Here is an 18,062-nt window from a genome sequence, read left to right on the forward strand (position 1 = left end):
AGCTTGGAAAATTCCAGAAAATGATGTCATGGCTTTAGAAGCTTCTGTTAGGCTAATTGACATCATTTGAGTCAACTAGAGGTGTACCTGTGGATGTATTTCAAGGCCTACCTTCAAACTCAGTGCCTCCTTGCTTGACATCATGGGAAAATCAAAAGAAATCAGCCAAGACCTGAGAAAAAAATTGTAGACCTCCACAAGTCTGGTTCATCCTTGGGATCAATTTCCAAATGCCTGAAGGTACCACGATCATTTGTACAAACAATAGTGCGCAAGTATAAACACCTTGGGACCACGCAGCCGTCACCCTGCTCAGGAAGGAGACGCGTTCTGTTCAGTCTTAGCACTGCATCTCAGTGCTAGAGGCGTCACTACAGACACCCTGATTCAGCGGTCTAAGGCACTGTATCTCAGTGCTGGAGGCGTCACCACAGACCCTGGTTCAGCGGTCTAAGGCACTGCATCTCAGTGCTGGAGGCGTCACTACAGACCCTGGTTCAGCGGTCTAAGGCACTGTATCTCAGTGCTGGAGGCGTCACCACAGACCCTGGTTCAGCGGTCTAAGGCACTGCATCTCAGTACTGGAGGCGTCACTACAGACCCTGGTTCAGCGGTCTAAGACACTGCATCTCAGTGCTGGAGGCGTCACTACAGACCCTGGTTCAGCGGTCTAAGGCACTGCATCTCAGTGCTGGAGGCGTCACTACAGACCCTGGTTCAGCGGTCTAAGACACTGCATCTCAGTGCTGGAGGCGTCACTACAGACCCTGGTTCAGCGGTCTAAGACACTGCATCTCAGTGCTGGAGGCGTCACTACAGACCCTGGTTCAGCGAACTAAGGTACTGCATCTCAGTGCTAGAGGCGTCACTACAGACCCTGGTTCAGCGGTCTAAGACACTGCACCTCAGTGCTAGAGGCGTCACTACAGACCCTGGTTCAGTGGTCTAAGGCACTGCATCTCAGTGCTGGAGGCGTCACTACAGACACCCTGATTCAGCGGTCTAAGGCACTGCATCTCAGTGCTGGAGGCGTCACTACAGACCCTGGTTCAGTGGTCTAAGGCACTGCATCTCAGTGCTGGAGGCGTCACTACAGACACCCTGGTTCAGCGGTCTAAGGCACTGCATCTCAGTGCTGGTGGCGTCACTACAGACACCCTGGTTCAGCGGTCTAAGGCACTGCATCTCAGTGCTGGCGGCGTCACTACAGACACCCTGGTTCAGCGGTCTAAGGCACTGCCTCTCAGTGCTAGAGGCGTCACTACAGACCCTGGTTCAGCGGTCTAAGGCACTGCATCTCAGTGCTGGAGGCGTCATTACAGACCCTGGTTCAGCAGTCTAAGACACTGCATCTCATTGCTGGAGGCATCACTACAGACACCTTTCATTTTCTTAGTGGTTGAGGAGTGAGGAGCACATTCATATGGAATATAGAACGTGTGGATAATTATCTCATTTTTTTATCAAGAAATTAAATACAAATCACCTATTTCAATATAAACAGGAAAATATATTTTTATACATCATTATACATGTTTGTGAACAAACTCTGACAGCAAGTTTTAACAATAATAGAAACAAAAACAGTAACCTCCCGCATGTGAGGAAATCTATAGCTTCAGCTGGTAGGAACTCAAATTCACTAACATCAGGAGGCTCCCAAGCAGCGACGCACATCCTAAGTCAGTCCCATTATGTCAGTCACTTGTCTTTATCCAACATGAGATGAATACGGGGCAAAATAACTTTTCACAGAAAATGTTCATACCAAGCTGAGCGCTCTGTATGTTAATCCCCATTAAGTTTACCCTATCCCAGGACTACTTACCTACACGGCTAAATATTTTTGCCAGCTAATATTTGCAGCCTGAACCAAATAAATATCCAGCCAGCTAACCTAGCCATCTAGCCAACCAGCCAACTCAGCTAGCAAGCTACAGGCCAGCCAGCTGCAGTTAAGCAATACTGTATAACCAGAATGACAACAGCCAAGTTAACAAATCAACCAGGCCCCTCTTACCAAATTAACTAAGTTATGTAGCTGAATAACAAATAAACATGGGTAACATTAGCTACTTAGCTTAGCATTAATTTCCATCTTACTAGTTAAGATGGGTCTTCATGCAGTGGGGTATCCAAAGAAGGCAGGGGCCGTAATTGTAATTGTTCTTCGGCCTGCAGTGGGAAGAATCTGGAGGAATTGTCGGCGACGACTGGGCTTCTTCTCTTGTAGTTGTCCTCAGCTGCAAGGCATGCCTCTGCTTCTTTCACAGTATGGAATTCAAGAAGTGTTCTATTTTTCCTGATCTCCAGGATGGCTGGGTATGTCAGGAATGGGTGAAGTCTTCTTGCTGTCATCTGTCGTTTGACGTAGTCAAAGGATTTCATCTTCAGTGTGGTTTCGCTGCTGTAGTCTGGGTAGAATGCCAGATTTGATCTCCCATCTCAGTGGGTTGTTGAGGGCTCTGGTTCAGAGTATCCACTCAGTCCTCATATCTTAACAGGCAGAATATGAAGTTGTGGGGACGGCTGCGGTTATTATTGCCAATGTACATTCGGTATGCCCGTTGAATTTCAATCTTGCTCCCTTGTAGCAACAGTATCCATTTTGGTAGATTCTCCTGAGGAAAACCTTTTAGGTCAGAACCCTCTGCAGTTTCATCCAGGCCCACCAGACGTATGTTCAGTTTCTCCCTCAGTTGCATCACTGCATCTCGGCAGGTGGCTATGTCGTCTGTATTAGCCCTGGTGCTAACCTGCATCTCTTCACAGCACCGCTCCAGAGACTTGCATGTGACAGATTGGCTGGCTATGTCGTTTGAGAGTTTTAAGATAGACGTTTTGGAGGCTTCCACCATATCTTTAAGTAATTTAATTTCTCCAGAAAGCAGTTCCTCCAGGGATTCCTTAGCTGCTTGTTTGACCATTGCCTGCACCGAAGTTTGTTGTTGATTCAGAGCCTTCAATATGGCAGAGTTGGATGTATCCTCACAGGTCTTAGTTGGCTCGGTGTCTTTCTTTGTTAGGGACGCTTTTAGGCTTTCCTGTGCCTTAGTTGAGTGTCCTCGGTTGCGTAAGTCCATGTTATTAAGCATTTTGATGGTTCAGAGGCAAGTTGTCAGAAATTTATTACAGATTTTGGACTTTTGAGACGGTACTAGGAACTAACCTTGCATCTATGCCAAAAGGCCACCGTAAGTTTGTTGTGCACACATTTATGATCACTTGCAATCACACTTTTACTAGAGTAGCTATCAGGAAGGTTAGCCGCCAACACACACACACACACACACACACACACACACACACACACACACACACAGTGAGAGCGGTAAAGGTTTGGTGAGTCTAGCATAGAAGGTGTGGGAGGAGTTGGGAATGGACATTTCCACATCGAAATTTTCATTGGAAAGCATTGAATTGAATGCATATATTTCTATGGTTTGAAAAGTAGAAACAAACATTTCTCAGCTAATGTAGTCTGAAGCAGTCTGTAATGTTAATTTGGTGTCTCTAGCGCAATGGTTTTAGAGCAGGGTTAGGACGAAGAAAAATAAGAGTGTCAAATAAAACAAGTGTTGCTGTTACAAGAACACTAAACCCTAAAAGTGCTATATTACCTCTGGTTAGTTCAGTAGTATATCTAGGTCAAAATAAATGAAAAAAAATACTAATTTGTCAATGATTATCAATAAAGTACTGCGTACAACAAATAAATTAATAGATTTGCATATATGTATTTAATTATATTTAATTTGAACATGTTCATATTATTGCATAACCCCTGAAAACGTCATGTTGGTAGGATAATCCCGCTAGCGGGACAACTTCCGGTGAAACTGGAGGGCGCACAATTCAAATAAATAATCATAAATATTATGGATTTTTAACATTTAGGTACATAAGTGTCTTATATTGGCTGAAAGCTTAACTTCTTGTTAATCTAACTGCACTGTCCGATTTACAGGAGCTATTACAGCGAAAACATGCCATGCGATTGTTTGAGGACGGCGCCCTACGTCAAAATATTTTTCCACTGGCACAGGTTTCATACATACACACAATGATTAAATATTTACTTACTTTTTGAAAATCGTCCTCTGATTTGTCATCCAAAGGGTCCCAGCTATAACATGTAGTGTCGTTTCGTTAGATAAAATCCTTCTTTATATCCCAAAAAGTCAGTTTAGATGGCTCCATCGATTTGAGCAATCCACTCGTTTAACTTGCAGAGAAAGGAATACGAAAATCTACCCCTAAACTGTGTTTCAACAAGTCAAAATACATTTCTATTTACTCCTCAGATACCCTAAAATGTAATCAAACTATAATATTTATTTCGGAAAGAAGTATGTTCAATAGGAAACCGATTTTAGCAGGTGCGTAATTTCTTCATGACGTGCGCAGACACACATTTTCAAGACTGTTTCTTATTCGTTTTGGAAGTTACAAGCCTGAAACCTTGAACATAGATTGCTGACACCCTGTGGAAACCATAGGAATGCATCCAGGGAGCTAATTTACTATATGATATTTCTCTTGCATTTCTAAGAGGATGGTCTCTCTCAAAAAAAAAATTCTGGTTGGTTTTTCTTTGGATTTTCTCCTACCATATCTATTGTGTTATATTCTCCTAAAATTATTTGAACTTTACAATGGTCCCATTATATGCATATCCTGGCATCACGGCCTGAGCTACAGGCATTTTATTTTGGGCATGTCATTCAGGTGGAAATTGAGAAAAAAGGGGCCTAAGAAGTTCTGAGTCCACCTGTCATTTTGGTGCTATTTTTGGAAAAGGCCTCACCATTGACCTGTGCAATATCTCCCATGACCTTTTGCCCAGAATTCGGACACACAATTTTTTTATATTTCAGGCATGGTAAAGCCTACGGACGTGAGAGAGTCTGTTGTATCATTTGGTATGTATTATCAGTTCAGCTCTAAAAGCAATGTTTATTTCACCCCCTTAACACCCTACCAGTAGATTGGCATTAACCAAACACGTCGAGATTATGGCATTAGCTAAACACATCAGCAAGTTTCCTTCCCTATGTGAGTGTAGAAGCAGAGCTATCGCTATCGACAAGTCATCCTTCATGGTAACACACCTATGGTAGCACAGTTGACAAGTTATCCTTCATTTTGACTCTAGAAATGTGGTTACCATGATTTGCCGCTCGAAATGTTGCCATTTGCAAGTATAAATGTGTTCGAAATCCATTGAAGTAACTGGCAGATTTACTAGATAGCTACAATAGTTGCCTTGGTAACCAAACAAACAGATTTGCTAGCTTAGCAAACAAACCATACTCCTTGCTTTCTATTATGAAAATTGAATTCAACAATACCAATAATGTTTTCAATTTGACTTTTGTTTTCAAAAGCAGGTCAACCATAGGACATGCAATGATGTACTGTAGCCATTGAGTATTGGGTAACACTTTACTTAACACCCACCCAGCTAGCAATGAGGAAGCGGCCCTCTTCCGGGGGCTGGAACTGATTGAATCGACCCGGAATCGGGTGTTGGACTCGGCCCGGGATCAAAATGAATGACTGCCCAGAATCGGCCCAAGTACACCGGGCCGTTTCCGTCAACCAGAATTCAGCCAACTTTGCCGGCATCTTACCAGAATCCCCCCAGAAGCGGCCCGAAGCAAATTTAAATAAACATATACAAATTTACCCGATTTAGTAATTTTAAATATTACTATTATACAAACAAATTATACCCATCCACAAAAAAACATTTTGTCTCGGAGGAAACACCACACACCATGGTGACTGTGTCAGCGTGCATGCGCCTAGCCCGCCACAGGAGACGCTACAGCGCGATGGGACAAGGACATCCCGGCCGGCCAAACCCTCCCCTAACTCGGACGACGCTGGGCCAGTTGTGCGTCGAACCAGCATCTGTTGATACGCAGTTTGCACTGTGATCCAGTGTCTTAGACCGCTGTACCACTCAGGAAGTTCCGTCCACAAAGTTTTTCATGCTTATCAATTGCCTTGCACAAAGTATCAAAATAGTAAAAAAGCAGCCCGTGTAATCATCTGCCAGAGAGTAGCCCCAATCGTCCCGAGCCCCAAGTAATACATTTGGCCCAGATAACTCACACCGGAATCGGCCTGAGCTCAATCCCCGCATCCTAGCCATAAGTAATACTGCCGAAGGCGGCCCAGACTCGGCCATATGACGACGGCCGAGTCTGACTCTCAGCCGAGTGCCCCAAATCGGGCACAGGTGTGTCCTATTTCGCTGACGACCCTTCTGGCTCCGCCCACCAACATCCTATTAAGGAAACGAGAAAAGAGAAAGAATTCGGTAGACAGAGTGGGAGGGTCGTCACACAGCTGACATAACATGTCATAATATGGTCATAACACTGTCATGACACATATTTAGACCTGTTGAGACATATATTGTGTTATTTTATGGCTGGTTATGACACCTACATAAGAGTGTCAAAACCTACTAAACCTACCACACAAGGCAAAAAGTTCCATTACACCATAAACATACTGTTGACAAGTAGGCTGTTATTTTCTGAAATTGACCATATTCAATTATTGCAATTGATCACAAATTGATGTCAGACATGCACCTACCCCAATGCTATGTTGCTGATGAATGCAGGAGCAGATTTTAGGAGCAGGACACCCTCTTTTTGACTGATATGGCATGCATGTGATAAACCTATCAGTTTTGTATGATTATGATTGTCATAATGCTTCTTGATAGTGTCAAAGTGTATTTTATGCAAGTTATTTAAAATATATATTCAAAAAAACATGACTGTAAATAATTAATTACAACAACAACAACAACAACAAAGGATTAAAAGGAAATTCTTGGAAGGGAAAATAAACGTAACGCAACACAATATATGTCACAACAGGTGTAAATATATGGGTCTAGATACTGTTATGACCATGCTATGTCAGCTGTTATGACAGATTATGACGCTGAGTATTAAGTAAAGTTTTCCAGAATGTTGCCCTGCATTATAGGGAAATAATACATGCTCTAGAATGTCCTTCAAGCCAATCAGAAACGAGTATTCAACAATAATTCAGAAAAATGATTGACTTCACTTCTGTTATACTTACAATTATTACATGCATAGTATACAATTATGGAATGGCTATTGCTTCTATAGCTCATGTCTTCTGGTCTAGGCCTAGTAAGTGGAATAGAATGTTATATTGAGTGTCTTGGCTAACTCAATGTATTTCTCCAACACTATATTGAGTGTCTTGGCTAACACAATGTATTTCTCCAACACTATATTGAGTGTTTTGGCTAACACAATATATTTCTCCAACACTATATTGAGTGTTTTGGCTAACACAATATATTTCTCCAACACTATATTGAGTGTTTTGGCTAATACAATGTATTTCTCCAACACTATATTGAGTGTTTTGGCTAACACAATGTATTTCTCCAACACTATATTGAGTGTTTTGGCTAACACAATATATTTCTCCAACACTATATTGAGTGTTTTGGCTAACACAATATATTTCTCCAACACTATATTGAATGTTTTGGCTAACACATAATATATTTCTCCAACATTATGTTGAGTGTCTTGGCTAACTCAATGTATTTCTCCCTCCATCCCTGTTGCTGCAGACGCTGAGAGGCTCAGACACTGCCAAATCCTTGGACAGTGATGTTAGCGACGTGTCCGCTATGACGTGTGCTTCTCAGCTCAGCAGCATGAGCCACATGAATGTCCAGTCGGAGACGGCAAAGGGAAGCCACAACATCAGGTGGGACTGAGCTCTGTGTCTGGCCTGTCTGGCCTGCCTTACCTCTGGAACCTACTAATACTAATGCCACTGGCGATGGGAAAGCCCTCAACTGCCTCGATTCATGGTTGTTCATTACTCTGCTATGCGCAGAAATGTTCCGTATGGAAATATTTGCACCCAGCTACTATTTGAAAGGGGAAGTGTGTATTCTATGCAGACAAGTACTGCTCTCTTGAAGGTTTTGTTCATGATTGACTTTGCTCAGACTAGAAGCGAATGACTGAACATGTTTTTTGAGGGTTTTTCCATCACAAGCTTGGCTATATGTTGCTATGGTGTATTACGGATATTACAATGGGTTTTCAAACAGAAGAGCATACAGTATGTTTGAGAAAACCCTTTGTCAGGGATGTGCAAGTCCAATCCTTTTGGGCAAGTGTCTGCTGGTTTTCATGTTGCCTGTATGAGTCAGATAGTTCACTTGTCTTCTGGGTGTTGATATTTCGATTTGGTTTAGCATTTTATGTTGTATGTCTGCCTTGCCTGTTTCTTACAATATTCTATTTGAATTTTGTATTTATTTCACCTTTATTTAACCAGGTAGGCTAGTTGAGAACAATTTCTCATTTACAACTGCAACCTGGCCAAGATAAAGCAAAGCAGCGTGACACAAATAACACAGAGTTACACATGGAACACACATACAGTCAATAACACAATAGAAAGAAAGTCTATATACAGTGTGTGCAAATGAGGTAAGATAAGGGAGGTAAGGCAATAAATAGGCCATGGTGGTGAAGTAATTACAATTTAGCAATTAAACACTGGAGTGATGTGCAGAAGATGAATGTGCAAGTAGAGATACTGGGGTGCAAAGGAACAAAAAATTAAATAAAAATGGTGATGAGGTTGTTTGATGGGCTATTTACAGATGGCATATGTACAGGTGCAGTGATCTGTGAGCTGCTCTGACAGCTGGTGCTTAAAGTTAGTGAGGGAGATATGAGTCTCCAGCTTCAGTGATTTTTGCAATTCGTTCCAGTCATTGGCAGCAGAGAACTGGAAGGAAAAGCGGCCAAAGGAGGTATTGGCTTTGGGGGTGACCAGTGAAATATAGCTGCTGGAGCGCGTGCTACGGGTGGGTGCTGCTATGGTGACCAGTGAGCTGAGATAAGGCGGGGCTTTACCTAGCAAAGACTTATAGATGACCTGGAGCCAGTGGGTTTGGCGACGAATATGAAGCGAGGGCCAGCCAAAGAGAGCATACAGGTCGCAGTGGTGGGTAGTATATGGGGCTTTGATGACAAAACGGATGGCACTGTGATAGACTGCATCCGATTTGCTGAGTAGAGTGTTGGAGGTTATTTTGTAAATGACATCGCTGAAGTCGAGGATTGGTAGGATAGTCAGTTTTAAGACGGTATGTTTGGCAGCATGAGTGAAGGATGCTTTGTTGCGAAATAGAAAGCCGATTCTAGATTTACTTTTGGATTTGGAGATGCTTAATGTGAGTCTGGAAGGAGAGTTTACAGTCTAACCAGACACCTAGCTATTTGTAATGTCCACATATTCAGTCAGAACCGTCCAGAGTAGTGATGCTGGACGGGCAGGCAGGTGCAGGTATTTAGTTGCATTTAGTTTTATTTGCATTTAAAAGCAGTTGGAGGCCACGGAAGGAGAGTTGTATGGCATTGAAGCTCGTCAGGAGGGTAGTTAACACAGTGTCCAAAGAAGGGCCAGAAGTATACATGGTGTCATCTGCGTAGAGGTGGATCAGAGAATCACCAGCATCAAGAGCAACATCATAGATGTATACAGAGAAAAGAGTCGGCCAGAGAATTGAACCCTGTGGCACCACCATAGAGACTGCCAGAGGTCTGAACAACAGGCCCTCCGATTTGACACACTGAACTCTGTCTGAGAAGTAGTTGGTGAACCAGGCAAGGCAGTCATTTGAGAAACCAAGGCTGTTGAGTCTGCCGATAAGAATATGGTGGTTAACTTCCCTGAAAAGTTGCATATCGCGGGGGCTATTCAATTCTAATACAGTACACCACAGGATGTTTTTGTGCTGGTCAAGGACAGTCTGGTCTGAAGTGAACCACGGGCTATATCTGTTCCTGGTTCAATTTTTTTTGAGTGGGGGATGCTTATTTAAGATTGTGAGGAAAGCACTTTTAAAGAATAACCAGGCATCTTCTAATGACCGAATAAGGTCAAAATCCTTCCAGGATACCCACGCCAGGTCGATTAGAAAGGCCTGCTCGCTGAAGTGTTTTAGGGAGTGTATGACATTGATGAGGGGTGGTCGTTTAACCGCAGACCCAATACGGACGCAAGCAATGAGGCGGTGATCGCTGAGATCGTGGTTGAAGATAGCAGAGATGTATTTGGAGGGCAGGTTGGTTAGAATGATATCTATGAGGTTGCCTGTGTTTACAGATTTGAGGTTGTACCTGGTAGGTTCATTGATAATTTGTGTGAGATTGAGGGCATCAAGCTTAGATTGTAGGATGGCCGGTTAAGCATGTCCCAGTTTAGGTCAGCTAACAGCACGAGCGCTGAAGATAGATGGGGGGCAATCAATTCACATATGGTTTCCAGGGCACAGCTGGGGGCAGAAGGTGGTCTATAGTAAGCGGCAATGGTGAGAGACTTGTTTCTGGAAAGGTGTATTTTTAAAAGTCGAAGCTCAAATTGTTTGGGCACAGACCTGGATAGTATGACAGAACTCTGCAGGCTCTCTCTGCAGTAGATTTCAACTCCGACACCTTTGGCAGTTCTATCTTGTCGGAAAATGTTGTAGTTGGGGATGGAAATTCAGGATTTTTGGTGGCCTTCCTAAGCCAGGATTCAGACACGACTAGGACATCCGGGTTGGCGGAGTGTGCTAAAGCAGTGAATTAAAAAAAGGAGGAGGCTTCTAATGTTAACATGAATGAAACCAAGGCTTGTACGGTTGCAGAAGTCAACAAATGAGAGCGCCTGGGGAACGAGAGTAGAGCTAGGCACTGCAGGATTAACCTCTACATCACCAGAGGAGCAGAGGAGGAGTAGGATAAGGGTATGGCTAAGGGCTTTAAGAACTGGTCGTCTAGTGCGTTTGGAACAGAAAGTAAAAGGAGCAGGTTTCTCAGCATGGTAGAATAGATTCTATGCATAATTTACAGGATGTGGTAGGATGTGAGTACAGTGGAGGTAAACCTAGGCATTGAGTGACGATGAGAGAGGTATTGTCTCTAGAGACAACAATTAAAACAGGTGGGGTCACCGCATGTGTGGGAGGTGGGACAAGAGGGTTAGCAGAGGCATATTGAGCAGGGCTGGAGGCTCTACAGTGAAATAAGACAATAATCACTAACCAAAACAGCAATGGACAAGGCATATTGACATTAGGGAGAGGCATGCGTAGCCGAGTGATCATTGGGTCCAGTGAGTAGCTGGACACGGCGATTCAGACAGATAGCGGGCCGGGGCTAGCAGAAGGGATGTCGCGACGGAAGAAGTCTGTTGTAGCCCCTTCGTGTGGTTACGTCGGCAGACCAGTCGTGATGGATCAGCAGGGGTCCGTGTAGTAAAAGGGTCCAGGCCAATTGGCAAAATAGGTATAGTAGCCAAAAAATTGGCTGATGGACCTCTTCAGCTAACAATCCGGTATGCTCTAGACAGCTAGCGGGCTGCGGCTAGAAGGCTAGCAGATGGGCATTCTGGGGACGTCGTGATGGAGGAGCCTGTTGAAAAACCCCCTCGGGCGGATTACGTCGGCAGTCCTGTCGTGATAGATCGGCGGGGCTCCATATTGGCAATTAATGGGGTCCAGGCCAATTGGCAAAATAGGTATTGTAGCCCAAGGGGTGGCTGATGGACCTCTTCAGCTAGCCGGGAGATGGGCCTATCATAGGCTTGCTCCAGGCTAATTGGTGCTTGCTTCGGGACAGAGACGTTAGCCAGAAGAAGCCTATCAGATAGCAGCTAGCTGGCTGCGATGATCCAGGTAAAGAGGTTCAGAACTTGCGTTAGGAATCTGGGGAAATGGAGAAAAGTCATAAGTCAGATAAGCTCTGGGTAGAATCGCGTTGTGCAGACTGGCAGGAGTTGTCCGGGTTAAAGGTTAGCTGATGACCGCTAGCAGTGGCTAGCTGACTACTAGCTAGTAGCTAGTTAGCTGGCTAGCTACTGTTGGGGGTTTCAGTTCTAAAGTAAAGAAAATAGCAGATCCATACCACATTGAGTGAGGCGGGTTGCAGGAGAGTATGTTGAAGTTGGGGATAAGAAAAATATTTAAAAAAATATAAGATATATACAGTGGGGAGAACAAGTATTTGATACACTGCCGATTTTGCAGGTTTTCCTACTTACAAAGCATGTAGAGGTCTGTAATTTTTATCATAGGTACACTTCAACTGTGAGAGACGGAATCTAAAACAAAAATCCAGAAAATCACATTGTATGATTTTTAAGTAATTAATTTGCATTTTATTGCATGACATAAGTATTTGATCACCTACCAACCAGTAAAGAATTCCGGCTCTCACAGACCTGTTAGTTTTTCTTTAACTTGTTATGGATAGGGGCAGTATTTTCACGGCCGGATAAAAAACGTACCCGATTTAATCTGATTATTACTCCTGCCCAGAAACTAGAATATGCATATAATTATTAGCTTTGGATAGAAAACACTCCAAAGTTTCGAAAACTGTTTGAATGGTGTCTGTGAGTATAACAGAACTCATTTGGCAGGCCAAAACCTGAGAAGATTCCTTACAGGAAGTGCCCTCTCTGACCATTTCTTGGCCTTCTACACTCTCTTTATTGAAAACTGAGGATCTCTGCTGTAACGTGACACTTCCTACGGCTCCCATAGGCTCTCAGAAGGCGGCAGAATGTTGAATGATGACTTTGCAGGCCATGGCTGAAAAACAGTAGCGCATTTGGATAGTGGTCGATCTGAGAACAATGAGACTGGGGGCGCATGCACGAGAAGACTCCATGTTTTTATTTTCAGTCTTTGAACGAAAATAACTACTCCCGGTCGGAATATTATCGCTTTTTTACGAGAAAAATCGCATAAAAATTGATTTTAAACAGCGTTTGACATGCTTCGAAGTACGGTAATGGAATATTTTGAATTTTTTTTGTCACGAAACGCGCCGGGCGCGTCACCATTCGTCACCCTTCGGATAGTGTCTTGAACGCACAACAAAACACTGCTATTTGGAAATAACTATGGATTATTTGGAACCAAACCAACATTTGTTATTCAAGTAGAAGTCCTGGGAGTGCATTCTGACGAAGAACAGCAAAGGTAATCCAATTTTTCTTATAGTAAATCTGAGTTTGGTGAGGGCCAAACTTGGTGGGTGTCAAAATAGCTAGCCTGTGATGGCGAGCTATCTACTCAGAATATTGCAAAATGTGCTTTCACCGAAAAGCTATTTTAAAATCGGACATAGCGATTGCATAAAGGAGTTCTGTATCTATAATTCTTAAAACAATTGTTATGTTTTTTGTGAACGTTTATCGTGAGTAATTTAGTAAATTCACCGGAAGTTTCGGTGGGTATGCTAGTTCTGAACGTCACATGCTAATGTAAAAAGCTGTTTTTTGATATAAATACAAACTTGATTGAACAAAACATGCATGTATTGTATAACATAATGTCCTAGGAGTGTCATCTGATGAAGATCAAAGGTTAGTGCTGCATTTAGCTGTGGTTTTGTTTTTTGTGACATTATATGCTAGCTTGAAAAATGGGTGTCTGATTATTTCTGGCTGGGTACTCTGCTGACATAATCTAATGTTTTGCTTTCGCTGTAAAGCCTTCTTGAAATCGGACAGTGTGGTTAGATAAAGGAGAGTCTTGTCTTTAAAATGGTGTAAAATAGTCATATGTTTGAAAAATTGAAGTTTTCGGATTTTCGAGGACTTTGTATTTCGCGCCACGCCCATCATTGGATATTGGAGCAGGTGTTCCGCTAGCGGAACATCTAGATGTAAGAGGTTTTAAGAAGCCCTCCTGTTAACCTGTTATGGCTAGGGGGCAGTATTTTCACGGCTGGATAAAAAACGTACCCGATTTAATCTGATTATTAGTCCTGCCCAGAAACTGGAATATGCATATAATTATTAGCTTTGGAGAGAAAACACTCCAAAGTTTCTGAAACTGTTTGAATGGTGTCTGTGAGTATAACAGAACTCCTATGGCAGGCAAAAACCTGAGATGCTTCTGTTCAGGAAGTACCCTGTCTGAACATTTCTTGCCCTTCTTTATTATCTCTATCGTTTACAAAGGATCTCTGCTCTTACGTGACAATTCACACGTCTCCAATGAGGTCTCATAGCCCGGGAAAAACAGGAATGACGTAATTCAAAGCCCTGGCTGAAGCACAGGAAGGCAAAAGCTAAGTGGTCACTCAATGGTCTAAGCCTTAGGCGCGTGACACGCCCCGCCCCCGGCTTTCGGTTTTTTCCTCAGTTTACAGACAGGCAGATTCCCGGTCGGAATATTATCGCTTCTCTACGAGATAAATTGCATAAATATTGGTTTTAAACAGCGGTTGACATGCTTCGAAGTACGGTAATGGAATATTTAGAAATTTTTTGTCATATTTTGCGTCATGCTCGTGGCCGAGATTTAGCGTTGGGATAGTGTCTAGAACGCACGAAGAAAACGTCGCTGTTTGGATATAACGATGGATTATTTGGGACCAAACCTACATTTGTTATTGAAGTAGAAGTCCTGGCAGTGTATTCTGATGAAGAACAAGCAAGGTAAGAACATTTTTCTTATAGGAAATGTGATTTTGGTGAAGGCTAAACTTGCAGGGTGTCTAAATAGCTAGCCCTGTAACGCCAGGCTATGTACTTACATTATTGCAAAATGTGCTTCATCCGAAAAGCTATTTTAAAATCGGACATATCGAGTGCATAGAGGAGTTCTGTATCTATAATTCTTAAAATAATTGTTATGCTTTTTGTGAACGTTTATCGTGAGTAATTTAGTAAAATCACCGGAAGTGTTCGGTGGGAATGCTAGTTCTGAACGTCACATGCTAATGTAAAAAGCTGTTTTTTGATATAAATATGAACTTGATTGAACAGACATGCATGTATTGTATAACACAATGTCCTAGGTGTGTCATCTGATGAAGATCATCAAAGGTTAGTGCTGCATTTAGATATGGTTTGGGTTTATGTGACATGATATGCTAGCTTGAAAAATGGCTGTGTGATTATTTCTGGCTGGGTACTCTGCTGACATAATCTAATGTTTTGCTTTCGCTGTAAAGCCTTTTTGAAATCGGACAGTTTGGTTAGATAAAGGAGAGTCTTGTCTTTAAATAGCTGTAAAATAGTCATATGTTTGAAAAGTGTAAGTTTTCGGATTTAGAGGAGTTTGAATTTCGCGCCCCGCCCATCATTGGATATTGGAGCAATCGTTCCGCTAGCGGAACGTGTAGATGTAAGAGGTTAATTACCTGTATTAACTGCACATGTTTGAACTCGTTACCTGTATAAAAGACACCTGTCCACACACTCAATCAAACAGACTCCAACCTCTCCACAATGGCCAAGACCAGAGAGCTGTGTAAGGACATCAGGGATAAAATTGTAGACCTGCACATGGCTGGGATGGGCTACAGGACAATAGGCAAGCAGCTTGGTGAGAAGGCAACAACTGTTGGCGCAATTATTAGAAAATGGAAGAAGTTCAAGATGATGGTCAAGTCACCCTCGGTCTGGGGCTCCATGCAAGATCTCACCTCGTGGGGCATCAATGATCATGAGGAAGGTGAGGGTTCAGCCCAGAACTACACGGCAGGACCTGGTCAATGACCTGAAGAGAGCTGGGACCACAGTCTCAAAGAAAACCATTAGTAACACACTACGCCATCATGGATTAAAATCCTGCAGCGCACGCAAGGTCCCCCTGCTCAAGCCAGCGCATGTCCAGGCCCGTCTGAAGTTTGCCAATGACCATCTGGATGATCCAGAGGAGGAATGGGAGAAGGTCATGTGGTCTGATGAGACAAAAATAGAGCTTTTTGGTCTAAACTCCACTCGCCGTGTTTGGAGGAAGAAGAAGGATGAGTACAACCCCAAGAACACCATCCCAACCGTGAAGCATGGAGGTGGAAACATAATTCTTTGGGGATGCTTTTCTGCAAAGGGGACAGGACGACTGCACCGTATTGAGGGGAGGATGGATGGGGCCATGTATCGCGAGATCTTGGCCAACAACCTCCTTCCATCAGTAAGAGCATTGAAGATGGGTCGTGGCTGGGTCTTCCAGCATGACAACGACCCTAAGCACACAGCCAGGGCAACTAAGGAGTGGCTCCGTAAGAAGCATCTCAAGGTCCTGGAGTGGCTTAGCCAGTCTCCAGACCTGAACCCAATAGAAAATCTTTGGAGGGAGCCGAAAGTCCATATTGCCCAGCGACAGCCCCGAAACCTGAAGGATCTGGAGAAGGTCTGTATGGAGGAGTGGGCCAAAATCCCTGCTGCAGTGTGTGCAAACCTGGTCAAGAACTACAGGAAACGTATGATCTCTGTAATTGCAAACAAAGGTTTCTGTACCAAATATTAAGTTCTGCTTTTCTGATGTATCAAATACTTATGTCATGCAATAAAATGCAAATTCATTACTTAAAAATCATACAATGTGATTTTCTGGATTTTTGTTTTAGATTCCGTCTCTCACAGTTGAAGTGTACCTATGATAAAAATTACAGAATGTTCTATGTCTGCCAGTTTCTGAGAAAGTTTTACAGTTGAAGTCGGAAGTTTACATACACTTAGGTTGGAGTCATTACAACTCATTTTTCAACCACTCTACAAATTTCTTGTTGCTAAACAATAGCTTTGGCAAGTCGGTTAGGACATCTACTTTGCGCATGCCACAAGTAATTTTTCCAACAATTGTTTACAGACAGATTATTTCACTGTATTACAATTCCAGTGGGTCAGGAGTTTACATACACTAAGTTGACTGTGCCTTTAAACAGCTTGGAAAATTCCAGAAAATGATGCCATTGCTTTAGAAGCTTCTGATAGGCTAATTGACATATGAGTCATATAAGTCAATTGGAGGTGTACCTGTGGATGTATTTCAAGGCCTACCTTTAAACTCAGTGCCTCTTTGCTTGACATCATGGGAAAATCAAAAGAAAGCAGCCAAGACCACAGAAAAATAATTGTAGACCTCCACAAGTCTGGTTCATCCTTGGGAGCAATTCCAAATGCCTGAAGGTACCACGTTCATCTGTACAAACAATAGTGCGCAAGTATAAACACCATGGGACGATGTAGCCGTCATACCGCTCAGGAAGGAGATTTGTTCTGTCTCCTAGAGATGAACATACTTTGGTTCAAAAATCCCAGAACAACAGCAAAGGACCTTGTGAAGATGATGGAGGAAACAGGTACAAAAGTATCTATATCCACAGTAAAACGAGTCCTATATCGACGTAACCTGAAAGGCCGCTCAGCAAGGAAGAAGCCACTGCTCCAAAACTGAAATAAAAAAGCCAGGCTACGGTTTGCAACTGCACATGGGGACAAAGATTGTACTTTTTGGAGAAATGTCCTCTGTTCTGATGAAATTAAAATATAACTGTTTGGCCATAATGACCATCGTTATGTTTGGAGGAAAAAGGGGGAGGCTTGCAAGCCAATGAACACCATCCCAACCGTGAAGCACGGGAGTGGCAGCATCATGTTGTGGGGGTGTTTTGCTGCAGGAGGGACTGGTGCACTTCACAAAATAGATGGCATCATGAGGCAGGAAAATTACGTGGATATATTAAAGCAACATCTCAAGACATTAGTCAGGAAGTTAAAGCTTGGTGGCAAATGGGTCTTCCAAGTGGACAATGACCCCAAGCATACTTCCAAAGTTGTGGCAAAATGGCTTAAGGACAACAAAGTCAAGGTATTGGAGTGGCCATCACAAAGCCCTGACCTCAATCCTATACAAAATTTGTGGACAGAACAGAAAAAACATGTGCGAGCAAGGAGGCCTACAATCCTGACTCAGTTACACCAGCTCTGTCAGGAGGAATGGGCCAAAATTCAGCTAACTTATTTTGGGAAGCTTGTGGAAGGCTACCTGAAACATTTGACCCAAGTTAAACAATTTAAAAGCAATGCAACCAAATACTAATTGACTGTATGTAAACTTCTGACCCACTGGGAATGTGATGAAAGAAATTAAAGCTCAAATAAATAAAAGTGTCTTGGGGGTAGAAGCTGTTAAGGAGCCTTTTGGTCCTAGACTTGGCGCTCCGGTACCACTT

The 18,062-nt window shown here is 43.0% G+C and overlaps 1 protein-coding gene across 2 annotated transcripts in view; it reads left to right on the forward strand.

The window, feature by feature from the left end:
* The window catches only part of LOC115176269 (regulating synaptic membrane exocytosis protein 2-like), a 106,754-nt gene that overhangs the window by 50,001 nt on the left and 38,691 nt on the right, over positions 1-18,062 (forward strand). The window contains exons 1-2 of one of the 2 annotated variants that reach the window (XM_029736190.1): positions 4,876-4,922; positions 7,643-7,782. In XM_029736190.1, the coding sequence (XP_029592050.1) occupies positions 7,703-7,782 (80 nt within the window). In that variant the 5' untranslated portion in view covers positions 4,876-4,922; positions 7,643-7,702. Of the gene's footprint in view, positions 1-4,875; positions 4,923-7,642; positions 7,783-18,062 lie in introns of those variants that run through there. The other variant, XM_029736189.1, reaches the window with a different exon arrangement.

Source organism: Salmo trutta, chromosome 36, assembly GCF_901001165.1.
Source record: "Salmo trutta chromosome 36, fSalTru1.1, whole genome shotgun sequence".
In the NCBI taxonomy this organism is placed as follows: domain Eukaryota; kingdom Metazoa; phylum Chordata; class Actinopteri; order Salmoniformes; family Salmonidae; genus Salmo; species Salmo trutta.